At 34.4% G+C, this 14,114-nt stretch overlaps 1 protein-coding gene across 1 annotated transcript; it reads left to right on the forward strand.

The window, feature by feature from the left end:
• Positions 1-7,126: 7,126 nt before the first annotated feature.
• Positions 7,127-11,057, forward strand: LOC128243528 (uncharacterized). The gene is made up of 3 exons (XM_052961356.1): positions 7,127-7,425; positions 8,096-8,183; positions 8,387-11,057. The coding sequence occupies exons 1-3, from the start codon at positions 7,315-7,317 to the stop codon at positions 10,141-10,143; spliced, it is 1,956 nt and encodes a 651-aa protein (XP_052817316.1). The 5' UTR covers positions 7,127-7,314; the 3' UTR covers positions 10,144-11,057.
• Positions 11,058-14,114: the final 3,057 nt, after the last annotated feature.

The raw sequence follows: 14,114 nt of genomic DNA on the forward strand, positions 1-14,114 counted from the left end.
CTGCTATGCTTGGACCAGTGAATCATGCGGATTAGTCGCACAACTGGTCGACCGCACACTTTTTAGAAGAAAACCATCTTTGATTGTAATACCAATAGAGTGGCTCTTGTTGTACTATTTATACGAAAATGGTATGAATTGGACTAAAGCGTTATACCGCAAGTTTGAAAGGGACAGCAATTAAAAAAAACACAATGAAAACTACAGGGACAAGAGCCCAGTAGCCGAAGTTAAAGGGGCACTGGACAAGAGCCCGAACGACACTTAACCAGAGACACAAACATCTTCACACCATATACACACACTGGTGAGTCCGCACAACTGTGTTTCAATTGAAATGGTTGTATATGTTACATAAATTAAGGATAATGTAATGTCAAACAATGATCTAATTTGTCATTGTTGGACGCGAAACTGTACAAAACTTCCAAGACTAGACGTAATCATACTATTATCATCCGATGACTTGCCACATTCTGGATATATGTAGTTAACGTTGGTCAGCAGTATGACCAAGACGTACGCCCAGTTGTCCGACCATTGCGAAATACGCGACTGGTCCTGCTACAGGTTTTAAGTTTGGCAAACATTGAGGTGTTGAGCAGAGCAAACTGTCGCAAAAACTATGACGGCTCTATAGCTATGGCATATTTTCTCTTCTATAGTTTAAGGAGCTAAAACTTGCAACATAGTTATTCGACGTTAAGTTTTGAGCAAATATTTCTTCAATCTCCTGACGCTTTTCGATGTCAGGCAACCTAAGCTACGCGTATTTGAGTATAGATACACATTAGCCAATATTTGTATGGCATTTTGGACTGCACTCGTATGAAAATATTGAAGCTGTCACTGGCTTAATCATTATCGACGATAGATTTAATGACCACCGGTCTACACAGCTAGGGGAATCCAAAATACATTTAAAAGAATCCGATATACAATTTTGCAATCTATTGATGCTTGGTGACCACGTATCATCTCGTTGTCATTAACTGGGGTTTATATGTTCCAGTACCTGAAGATAATGTACGAATTATAATAAACATTATATCATATTGTATATGATATTACACACACGCTTTTTTGGCGTTGAATGAGTGTACAATAGATAAATTCGTGGCCGATCCCAGTTGAAAATAATAAAACCAATGAAATATCACTGATAAACACAATCACTACATAATTACGGGTAATTTTCAGCATAATCATATTTCTTCATAAAAACATATTTGGATTTATTTCGCCGTTATTGATGCCTTTTAAAAACATTTCTCATCCTTATTAGTCATATTTTACAGATAATGTCCTCTGATTACAACGAAATCAGATATTTATAAACATGAAATTAATAATTACTAAATTTAAACTATTCCAATACAATGACGTATTGTTATACTTTTCCAATGAGATAAGAAATATATCTTACTATTGAAATGTAATTGAAGAGCATAATTCATAGCTCACATTACGTACGTGTCTGCTCGTATATAAAGCAAATATTGTCAAATAAAAATAATGTCACAGCGTACTTAATTGTAGATCTTCTACATCAACATCTGTTTGGGTTTCGGTCTAACATTATTATCGACGGATACCAGACCAAGAAACGGGTGGAACCGGGTACACAGCGAACCCCGGCTCTGTTTAAGTATTGACAATTGATACGGCATGTAGTGGTTCTTTACAATGGGCATGCATTATTTTAGGAACTGATAGTAATCAATTAACGACATACTATCACATTAAGGAAGTATAGATAGCAGCGTTTGAACCCTTTATACAAACACTTTAAGAGATAATCATTACGATTATGGCCATAAACATCGAAAGAGGACATGACACTAGTACAACATTTTACATAAAAGCTGACTACCAAAAAAGAGCAGTTTAGGATACTGATACCACAATAGGGCTTGTTAAAGCTATGGCTATTTTGTTGCGTTATCTTCTTGTCTCTAGTAAGGTACATGTAGGACCTAAGTTAGGTCTTTATCTTGATTCTCTTAACATTATCATCGTTAGTTATTGACTGTAGTAGTATAGCGGACTTTTCATCACTGGGTTCCTGGCTTGATTCCAGCACGGAGGTTCATCGATGATACATACTGCCTATCTCAAACTTGGTAATTAAATGGTTCATTATAACATGTTTATGATAACGTTTAAAAGATTTTACACTATCTCCTCTAAAAAGATTGTAAGAGATTTTGATAACCGTCTCAGCAATGAAATGTAAATTAATCTAGGCAAAGAAAATCAAAAGTACTAGTTATTACATCGCTGAATAGGTTGTTTACTGAAGCAATAAAATGCTAAGTGGTTCTCGTTTACTTCCTCAAGTAATGGTCTGTTATGTTCTATATTGATTAAGCTGTATACATTTTAAAGTTTGTTTAGCTGTAAAACCTCGTTTGTTATCTCGCATGCCAATATCAACTATACTTTAAACACATAAAACTTGAGCTCAGGACCAATAATTAGGAAAATCGTGACTTTAGACCTTTCGTGAACATGTGGCCTGGGTTCGTGCAAAAATTACATTTAGTAAAACGAAAGTGTCACGAATAAGAAAACTGTATGTACAATGTGCATTGGTGAAACGAAAATATTCCGAATAAAAACACTACATAATTTTTTTCTATAAAACAGTATAACACGCTAAAATTGAAATTCCAACATATTGTGTCGAACTTAAGGAATGTTTAAGTAATGTTTGACAGCCCATTAATACAAAATAGAATTTTAAAAACAATATTTCTTTCTTTACATTTGTAGACTGTCATGTCAAGGAAAACATTCGACATTTGCAAAAATATTGACCTGCGGGGTCATCCGGGATTGTCCCTGCAAATTCTCATTTGTAAAGAACAATCATGATAGTAGGTAAATTGTATAGAAAGAGGCAGATCACTCAAATAGTCCCCACATGGCTTTTGATATCAGCATGAGACAAGTCGGATAAAAGGAATACAGCAGACATAAGCATTGCAACAGGTAGAACTAGTAGAAAACAATCACAATTAATAATCAATATATTTTATAAAAGCGGGAAATGAGTATCCATTTGGAATTAAAACTCTAAATACAAAAAATATGATCAGAATCCAGTTGCTCATAGGGTAAGTCTTTTGTTATAAGTATAGCGGCTATTACATTTTATGCACCAGTACTCAAAATGACAAGTAGCAGGTTGTAGCATAGGCCGACGGACGCCCCACGACTTGTTTGATCTTTAGACAATACAAGAGGTCCGACACTAGCCGCAAGCATATTATTTTCATCACACATGCCATGCTCGCTTTATGACCTCAACATTGAGCGACAGATGACTAGTTGTGGGTCTCTGGATTTGGGACACAACGACTTGACTCGCGATAAACATAACGTTTCGTGCTACAAGTTCAACATGTTACCAACATTAAGATAGTTTGCATTTTGTTTTCTTTGAAACATTAATATGATAAAATTAAGCTTGTCGACGGGGCGACATAATAACTCGTCAAAGCGGTTTTAAACAAAACTTCACGCCTATAACAAGATGCCCATGACGCTATTTGATATCAGGTTCCATACGTACGATATAATCAAGTTAGTATGTGCTCAGATACGTCGACATTTTGTATGCCATCACATTGTTTTGTACATCGGTATGCAAATTCTGGATTCGCCATCGGATTATCATTATCAACGACAAGTTTTTTTACCCTGGTGTATGAATCTAGAATAATCCAGAATACATTTAGAGGAATAAAGTACATTCGACATGTCTTGTGCATCACCTCTGTATCATTCTTATCACTCGGTTGTTTTTGTTGCAATAGATAACAATTGTGATAAAATATGTAATATAATACTATTTCAAACAAGCTGTTTGGTATTGAATGATTGTAAAATAGGTCATTTTGAGTCAGTTAAAATAAAGGATACGAACTACAAAGCTCAATAACATACAATCGGTGAATGTACGATGTACATATTCGACCTATATTATAGGATAAGCACTTCCCTTCAAATGCTTCTAATATGAATTGGGATCACCAGACATTAACATTTATCACTAATAGCAAAATCTCGCTTTTGTTTATTTCCAACAAAATGACGCTGATCTATGAAACTTTCCTAAGTATATTTTGTAAACATAGCATTCATCGTCGCACATTTTACCAAAACATTATTCAACACCGGTTTACGTGTAGAAAACGTCTGAGAGTCGCATTGTTGTTGTTGACAACCTTGACCTTTATGTCCAAAACGTCGGAGAATGGCATAACCGACTGAACTTTGACTGATATCTGCACAGGGGAACTCAAAATGATCTTGCTTTGAACGAAGAGAACGAAGCCTGGAAGTTAACATAAATTATTAAACAGCCTTTTCAATACGAAAATAATACGTATGGGTATATTTCCGGATATTTATTATTCAAACAGTATTAACAAGCTTTTTTAACATTTTACTTTGTATTCCTTTGTACTTCATTGTATAGTTGGTGATCCATTGCATAGTGTTAGTATTGCGACTAACCTAATACGTTGTAACTACATGTCTATGTTTATAGTTATAAAACTGTCCTTATAAAAATAATGAAACATATGCTTTCAAGTATTCAGTTCTTTTACACTTAACAACATTTTGCAATAAGAACAATGTCACTGCCATTGGTATGTTCAGCAGGTCTGACCTCCCAAGAGAGCTTCGACCGTTGTCGACTGGTTGGAGTGTGCGTTTATGTTCCTAGAGTACTATGTTTTGTCTAGGCGGCGTCTTAGGTGGCATTTACCCAGACCACTTTTAGGCATTCGAATTCTGAAAAGTGAGCGACAATAAAATTTATTCGACTATCGGCTTTTCCACCTGTCGGCATCCTGGCAGGATTTGACTTAGAAAAATCGAACACGTTGTTTACATGACTAGCAAAGGCACTGCAAACAAAATCATACAGCGCAATGCATTTACATGAAAAAGCCAAGAACAAACATTAACTGAAATTAACGAGTATTAACGGCATTTTCATATTTTTTTCAAAATAGCATGCATGCTCTAATTAATTACGCCTCCTTTTATGTTAGGCAAATAACAAGTATCCTATTTTAGACATATTGGACAGATACTGTTATATTGTTTCAACGTAATACGTTCTTTATAGAGAAGAAATTACAGATAAAACAAATAAATCTGTATAAATGTTATTAAGTTAATAGCTACGTTGCAATCGAATCCAAAGTTAAAAACGCGTCAAATTACTTACATTGTTTTATTTGTACACGAATATTTTTTTTTAGGTTTGATCATTATAGTCAAATGAGCTGGTTAAGTCTCAGAACTACACAAGGCCTCAATGACAAGCAAGAAGTAAAGTCTTGATATCACACACAACTTGGTTGATATCTGGACGCATGTGGTCTTCTGTGATCGGCAGTATGACTAGTGTGTACGACTTTTAAAGGACTATTAGCACTATGCGAAGCTACGCCTTTACTCGCGCCATACACGACTGGCTCTACGACATTGTTATTGTTTGCAATTTAGAAAATCTCAGAGTGAGTAAAACAGAAATGACAAAGCAAAGACCTTAAGGCTATGACAAAACAGTTGTTTTTTCTTCGAGACATTTAGGAGCTCAAAAAACAATGGTATTATTAAACATTCGACGCAGAGAGTTTGAGCATAATATGATTACGTGCCCACGACTCTATTTCATATAAGTTTGTACTACTCTTAGTTATACACAGGATTGTAAGAATGCAGATACGTCTACAGTTATATGTGATTTCATCATTTATGGAACCTTTATGGAAATGCTGTATGTGACACAAACTACATCGACGACATATTTAACATATTTAATGGCCAGCGGTCTATGGAGCTTAAGAAATCGAGAACGACTATTAAGACATCAGATCTACATACATATAAGGTTTTGGGCTTTATGTGTTATAGTAGATAACGAGTATTTAACAATATACTTATTTAGTTTTAAAACGATTGTGAAGCAAGCTATTGCATCTTATTATTAATCACTCTCGTTGGCACGATGTGCCGCGAGAGTTTGATCTTGTGTTGTGGGGGAAACCGGTGTACCCACTTGAGAAAACCCACTTGTTCGGCTTGGTGACCACTAACCAAACAAACATGCGCCCAGGCCGAATGACATACTGAGGTCAACAGTTTCGAAGCGCCCCTCCCCCCCCCCGGGTTTCCGTATACATACATATATGGATTTTGATGGAAACCCAGGAGTTCCAAACCATTGAAACCTGCCCTTGATACGGCTTCAACCGGTACGGTTGGGAGACCATTAGTCCTTTTTACCAGATGATGTTCATTTAAGATAGAATACACTGTGACATTAGCACGCTCCCATGACTCCATAAATTTACATTTTTTACAAAATTGGAGGTCTACCAAATTCATGTTAACATCATATTATTACCGGAGGACGGCTTTTTGATATTAAATCACTTTCGACAATCCCTCATCAATAATCATGTTTAAAATGTTGAAGAGCCGCTTGTGCAAAGCGGTATAACTCTAGTATGCAAATATTAAGAATAAGACGACTTATCTTTACTTTGCTAGGCCATTGTTTATCTAGACTGCTAGTTTAGGATAAAATCTATCATAACTCTTTTGATAAGGTAATGTCTGACGTCAGTTCACTACTAATTGAATGGATTCATGTGCCCAGTATAGATGCCTTAGTACGTTTGGGCGATAAACAATATTTAATCATACAAGTAAAAACCTTCTACCCAAACTTAAAATTAAAAACAGGAGATATATAGGAAACTGCTTTAATATAATTGTCTAAAAAGTCGTTCTTCATTTTTTAAAATCTATGGTAACATGAATATAGTGAACAATTGAAAACCTAATGTATTTCTCCTAATATTCAATGTCAAGTATATTGAATAAAAGACAAAACCGTGGGTGTAAAGTACGCAAAAAGACGCTAGTAAACATGGACAGGTTTATTTCTTTTGATTTCTGATATCATTTCTATATACATTTGATAATGGAAAACCAGATATCTAATTTTAAAAACACGCGACAGTGTGCGATTGTGAAATATACATGTATTTTCTGACCGGTATTTAATTACTTGTATGATTCAATACTTCTTGTTTCGTTTTCGCATGTACTATCATAAAGGGAATTTGTGTTAATATATGACGTACCTTACCTTTGCTAATTCATTTATGTTAAAATATCTCTGATATTTGAGGAAATATCTCTGATATTTGAGGAAATATCTCTGATATTTGAGGCATACAGACTCAAATGGAAATAGATTGATTTAATAACGGTTCAAACATGGAGTATGAACAGGAGTATGAAAGGAAATATGCAAGTAGTATACTATTAAGACAAGTTAAAGAGCAAAACAAAGATTTCTGTGATGTACCCGTGCAAGTTGGAACATGGGTAGGTACTTTCGTTTATATTGGACTGGCTTGAATCACGTTTTTTTCACGTTATGAACATCCAAGTTTGCTTCCAATAAATCGATATATGTTTGCTGTTTTGAAGATTCCATTTATTTATATTTTTTAATATCACATTTCTATAATGTTTCCATCAATTTTGAAAAAAAAATAGTGGACGTATTTTTTGGTACTAATACCTGTTGAAGATACCAAATATGAATTCGACTGATAAAAAATATCGAGATTTAGAAAAAAACAACAACAGTTTTTATATGATGTATCATTCGCTTTTGCAAAGACGTATACGTGTAAGAGCGTCTTAAGATTAATTACTCAGTAATCTGTCCTCATTTACCAATTGCTAATGTTGTTTCAATGCCTTTTTCATTTGATATTGATGTAATTTTTGACGTCTGTGACGACTACTAAATCAATAGATGCTTGATAGAATACTAATTGAGTCGTTTGATAAGTTTGAACGATACTTTATACTTGATTTCACCGATACAAATTATCCCGTCCAACATCACAACAGAATAGATGGCATGTTGGTATTAAGAAGAGCAAAGCTTTTCCTACAAACTTTGCTTGGAAATATGTAAATTTAAAAATAAATGTTGATTATCAATTGTGGTATGAGTATTTTTAATATATTACATATTTAACAGGTCAAACGATTTCACAGTTGCATTCTAGTGGAGAGTGAATTCTTCGACAAGTTATTTCACACAAGCAAATACAGGGAGCATGTTACAGGTACATAGCGGCATTCCGAAGTCGTCCTAATTGAGTTATCTATACGTATACATAGCGTTTTAAATGACAATAAAAAAATTAGTCCACTTTCTAAATACGCATGCAGCTATAAAGGTTAAGTGATTCTATCTTTGTAGTTGAATATTTCGCATACAAGAACAAAACGCATATCTTTTCTACTACTTGTTTGATTTATTTTGCAGGAGTCATTGAAATTCGAGAAAGAAGTTCAAATATTGTGGATGCAGCTATTCAGTTTCTTTATAATGTAGAACCTGACTTGGATAAAGACAAAATTGGTGACTTTTTAGACATTGCAGAATTTCTCATGATACCACGTCTCAAAGCCTTCTGTGTGAAATGGCTTGATCAAACCAAAATGTCAAATGCTCTGATAGCAATCTGCCTTCCTTTATGTACACTCTACGAGCTAGATGTTCCTTCTGTCAGTGATTATATCAAGAAGAATCTAATCGAACTCATGAATGGAGTTGAATTGCTAAACATTGATGCAAACTCATTGCAGAATATATTGTCAGATCAATATCTGTCGTATGTTACTATGGACACCAAATTTAAATTCTTGATGAAATGGGTAAAGGAAGATTCTTTCAAGCGAAGTCAGTATTTTGAGCCATTATGTGAACTTGTAGACTACTTAAGAATAAGTCAAGCAACAATTACCTTGGCGAAACAAGATCCGTTAATTGATTCGACAAAAATAGTGTCTAAATATGAAGACAAACAAAAACACACCGAAGCATATATTGCAATGATTGCGAAATGTCAAGAACTCTGCAATGACAAAGACATGATAATGATCTATGATGAACATAAAAAGGAGTGGTTTCGACTAAATATCAATATGACATCCCCTATAAGAAGCAAATACTTCACTAACACTCACGATAAATCAACGTTTTACCGTGTCCGCGAAGAATCATCTAATGAACTCGTAATAGAGTTGTGTTCTTCTGATGGAAACATTGTTGCTGACAGTAGGGTTATTGTGCAATCATACGAGAACAATGCGACAAACTGCAGTGATCAAATATCTAAGTCCATATGCATAAATGGAAATACATGTGTTGCGACACGCATTGATACGTTAGAGGTGGAAAAAAGAGTTGCGGCATCATACTTTGATTGCGAGTACCACAAAATCCATAATGAGCCATTAGATCTCACAGTCAATTGTTTAAAAGATGACATTCATGTCATGCAACTCTTGATTGGCCGCATTGAAACAAATTCGGATACAACTATTCTATATCCAATGTTTTCCATTATATTGGATGACGATGATGCTCTAATAGACATTGGTTGCTCTAGTTCGAAAGGTGATGTGGCCATGCTCATATCAACATGTCTCTCGACATCTGTCTTTATTTACAATTTAGGTTCGTGCTCCTTGACACAAATTGAAATCGTTGATGTGTCGTCTGAATTAACGATGCATGGCTTTCAAAACGGATTTGCCATCGCCGATGAAAATGACATTACTCTTGTCAGACATACGCAAGATAGGAGTGTTGTTCAACATTTCGAGATTGAGTCCTCGCCTGATCGGAAGATGTTTTCAACTGACAATGCAATTTATCGATATCAATACCATTCATGTGTGGAGAATTATACATTAGATATGACCAACATAGAGGAAATAGAAGAAACAAGAAGCTTTGACCACATCAATTGGAGACAGTTGACCAGCCCTGAATTAAATGTCGAATGTATAAAGTCTGTAATTGTTTTGGAGTTACCTAACAATATTGATCGGTGTCATTTGCATTGCCCACATTGCGAGCAATTGCCTAGGGGACGCAAAAGGAAATATTTTGATATCTGGTGGGATTGTTTTTTTCCCTACTGTCCAATGTACCAGTCTCAAATGTTGTCAAATGAACAAAGCGACAGTGAAAGCGATATCATCACCGACGGAGATGAAAGTGACCAATCATAATTTGCTGATTTTGCACGGTGAAACAAGATGTCTGTTTTATGTAGGCAAAAAATAGTAGAAATAGTGCCAATACACAGACGAGAACGAACGATGATCTGATCAAACACACTAACATGATATAAAATGGACAACCTAACAATACAAATGACGAACAAATAAATGCAGCGAGACGCATTCATTCGAACATTATCTAAACTCACATTGCATAAAATCATATTTTTTATAAATGTTTACAAATCACCGGATACACGCCGGAAATCACAACGGTTTAAAAAAAATGACTTTTTATCTGCACTTGCATTATACTGCATCATAAAATGTCTACATGTATTGAACTTGTTTACGTTTTCTGAAATAATGCGTGCCCTAATTTGTGTATTGAGCAGATACTATTATCTGATTTCAAAGAAGAACGTTATTTATAGACAGGATACTAGTTTTAATACAAATCTATAATACATTGTCGATACAATATTTTTTCGATGACAAAAGCAACGGATAAAACTGTTCTATTAGTATGATTCATAGAATAGTTACGGGTTTGCAAATGTAAAGCCTTTTAAATATGAAAAGGATTATCCGCCAGTACACTCGTTTCGCTTTATGAGATTCCAATTTCAATTGTTCTTTTGTTAAATTGAATTTGATATTAGTTTTGGTTATTGAAGGGACTCAGTGTATTTCGTATCTTGATTAATATAAAGGTTTTTTCAAATATTACTTTGTTGAACCTTAAATTTATTTGTGCACTCGTTTTAGTTTTTCGATTGTAAACATATGTATGATTCCCCTTAAAATTTGTCTTATACATTTTAATTTTACATAAAACAATAAAATTAACATAAGGAATTTCATTTTTAATCTCTACAATATATGTGTCAATTCATTTGTATTAAAATGGTACCATTAAATAAAAAAACATGAATACATAATTGTCGCTATTAAATGCTTTTTTACATTGACGGATTTAAACAATGTCTTCCACATTACAATGATATCATTTACAACGATTGAAGTGAGGAACCAAGTTTAGCAAAGCGTATTCATACGACAGAGGTCGCTGTTAAATACTTACGTTTCCCTTCCGGTACGAACGTTAAATCACCTAAGGTGAACTGGAGGTCATATTATAATAATTATAATCGTTTCTCCTATATGTAATTCTTAATCTGGCCATCTTCCAGTTATTTTTAAGGCATTTTTCGTAAACACAAACTGACTGTTAAGTGCTTAACCAATACCTTAGCCGAATTAACCTTAACAAGGTGTCATTCATGGTCAACCTGAAGCTAGCCCTTATTCGCTGGTACCAGGTGTAAGTCCTAGATGTGTTCTACGTAGTAGTACCCTAGCTTTGTGCGTCACATCACCTCCTTCTTGTAGTATTTACCCCGATTTCGATGTCCATACACTAGCTTATAATAGCAAAAATAGCGGTCATTGACCCTGGTAGTCAATTGAGGTAAACCTGATCCCAAGTCGGCCCTTAGTTGCTAGTACCATGTTTCAGACCTAGATATCCCATACGTTCTAGTATCCAGTGTTCGGACGTCACATCGCATCCTAGTAGTAGAACTAATACCACCCGAAAGTCCACATACTGGCTTATAGTAGCAACATATGTGATTGATGACCCCATTTTTAGTCAACCTTACCCTTGCTTGCCGTTTTTTTCGCTGGTTTCAGGTGTTGATGTCCCCTACGTACCAGTACCATGTATTTGGGCGTCATATTACCTCCTTTTAAAGTTTGCATGCTCCCCTATTTCGTTTGATGATGTATAAGGCAAACCCCAAATGTTACCCTTATCGCTAGTTCTTAAGTAAGGTGTGGTCGTATATACTTTTAGCATAGAACACTTTTGTTCTAGCTTTTATTTAGCAATAAAACATTTAACAGTCTTAGTGCAATAATTATACTTATAGGCTGCTACGGAAATATAGTTTGTTAAAAATGTGGTTATATTTTAACAGTTTCTTATTGGCTGCAAACTCAGCGAGCAGTTATTTTTTTAACATTTTACCAGTTATCACCTGTTGATTAAAAAAGCCAATATTAGCGCATAAAACTAATGAATTCTGGATTTTACTGTGAAACTCTCATTGTTATGACTTCTGTGTTAAATACATAATAAATAATATCCGCATATGCATGAAATTACCGTCATTTTTGCTTGCAGAAAGCAAGTTCAAATATTTGAAAAACTGTATAAAATGTGTATTAAATTATTTTCAGAAACCCAATTCAAATAAAGGAAAGACGAATTAAAAGCTAGGAAATGCAACATCTGATTATTTTTTGTACGTTATTCATATAACCTTAACTTTAAGGTTCCAAAGTTCATTAAGAGCTCGATCTACGTCATATGGTACAACATTTTAAAAACATCATATTAGACAATAACACAGCTTTAAACAAGTAACATGCAATTATGAAATACAGATATCGTAACGAATAACATGTAAAAATGTCATAAAGCATATTAAGTGACCTTGCGAATAATCCATGTTTGAATGCGAAAGCCTTTATGTATCTTTTTGTAAATAAACTCAGCCTTAACCTGCATTGCCCTTATTGAGTAAAATGCAACTGATTGACGATAAACGTGTGCATTGCAATTCCAAACTGCGACATATTGAACTTATCTTTATGAATGTCGCAGTTAGTTCTTTGACATTTACAATTAGTATTATCTCAACGACGATTTGTCCTGCATTTCACCACACAGTGATTTACAGTTTATATACATGATTCCCACAATCATTTATTGTAATCGCGTTCGGTTTCGTAGGAGATATATATATATATATATTGTCTACATATTGACAGATCACCTTATATTTCATACAACATGGAATAAAAACAAATTTTTATTCTCCATCATTTTTTCCATGAATGGTTGGATTGCAAAATCAAATCGACCGACAATGGCGTTTACTCATAATCTTGTTATAATACTGTTTATGAAAGATAAGCAATGATGAGCAATACGAAGAATTTGGCCTGTACGCGCACTCTCCAACCATTGTCCGCGTTCCGGCATCCGCATTTCTTATACATAAAAACAAGCCATTTGACTCGCGTTGGATCTAGTTCATGAGTCTGTATCCGCATCCACATTTGCATCTGATCTGCATCCTTCCGGTATCGTGCAGTGAATGATTTTTTATTGCGAACTCGGACCCAGTACTGGCAGTCTTTGGAATAAAAAAGTATAAAGAACGTGGAGGATACTACTTGTTTACTTAACTGAGCAAAACACATTGTAATAAAGTATATCATTTGAGGAATGAAAATGTTATAAATTACTAAAACAACTTTGACTACATGGAAAAGTTACATGTTGATAAAGTATATTTATGATTAAGCATTCGCATTAGTAAAAGTAAAAACAAAACACTAGTAGCGTTTCGAGCAAACAAGACTATTAAAAAACGTAAATGTTCTCATGAAGTCCCGACTTAATATTACTGAAGGTCTGACACCTTAACACCGTCCTAGCTAGTGGTTTTTAATCGGAATCGTAATCTTACATTATACGCGATAACATGATTACGTGATAAATGATATGAAACTAGTAGTGTAAATAATGACCAACCGTATCTGCATTTTATTAAGAACAAACAGTCGTTTTACTTTTAAAAGAACTATAGTTATTCTTTCGACTCTTAGTTAATGCGTTCAAATTGCTTTCTTTATCAACTTATTTCCGGTTTGTCATTTTGTATCAATTATTATTTTCCAGTTTCTTTACTGTCATGCATGATCAGGATCCAATACAACTTTTAAATATACAATGTTTGCCCCACTAATTATAATTTTGTCGTTATTTTTTTCACACGGGACACACACAATGTAATCTTTAACAAGCATATTTACGCAATGAGTTGTTTCTAAATATAGCCTGGGACTTTTTCCGATGACTTAAGACCTATTTATATTAGAAAACAGCTTGTGGGGTTAAAATTACT

The sequence above is a fragment of the Mya arenaria genome, chromosome 8 (genome assembly GCF_026914265.1).
Source record: "Mya arenaria isolate MELC-2E11 chromosome 8, ASM2691426v1".
Lineage (NCBI taxonomy): Eukaryota > Metazoa > Mollusca > Bivalvia > Myida > Myidae > Mya > Mya arenaria.

Coding starts and splice junctions, on each gene's coding strand:
- LOC128243528 (XM_052961356.1), top strand. CDS start 7,315: ATGGAGTATGAACAGGAGTATGAAAGGAAATATGCAAGTAGTATACTA. Junction 7,426..8,095: donor CCGTGCAAGTTGGAACATGG/GTAGGTACTTTC, acceptor CATATTTAACAG/GTCAAACGATTTCACAGTTG. Junction 8,184..8,386: donor ATACAGGGAGCATGTTACAG/GTACATAGCGGC, acceptor TTTATTTTGCAG/GAGTCATTGAAATTCGAGAA.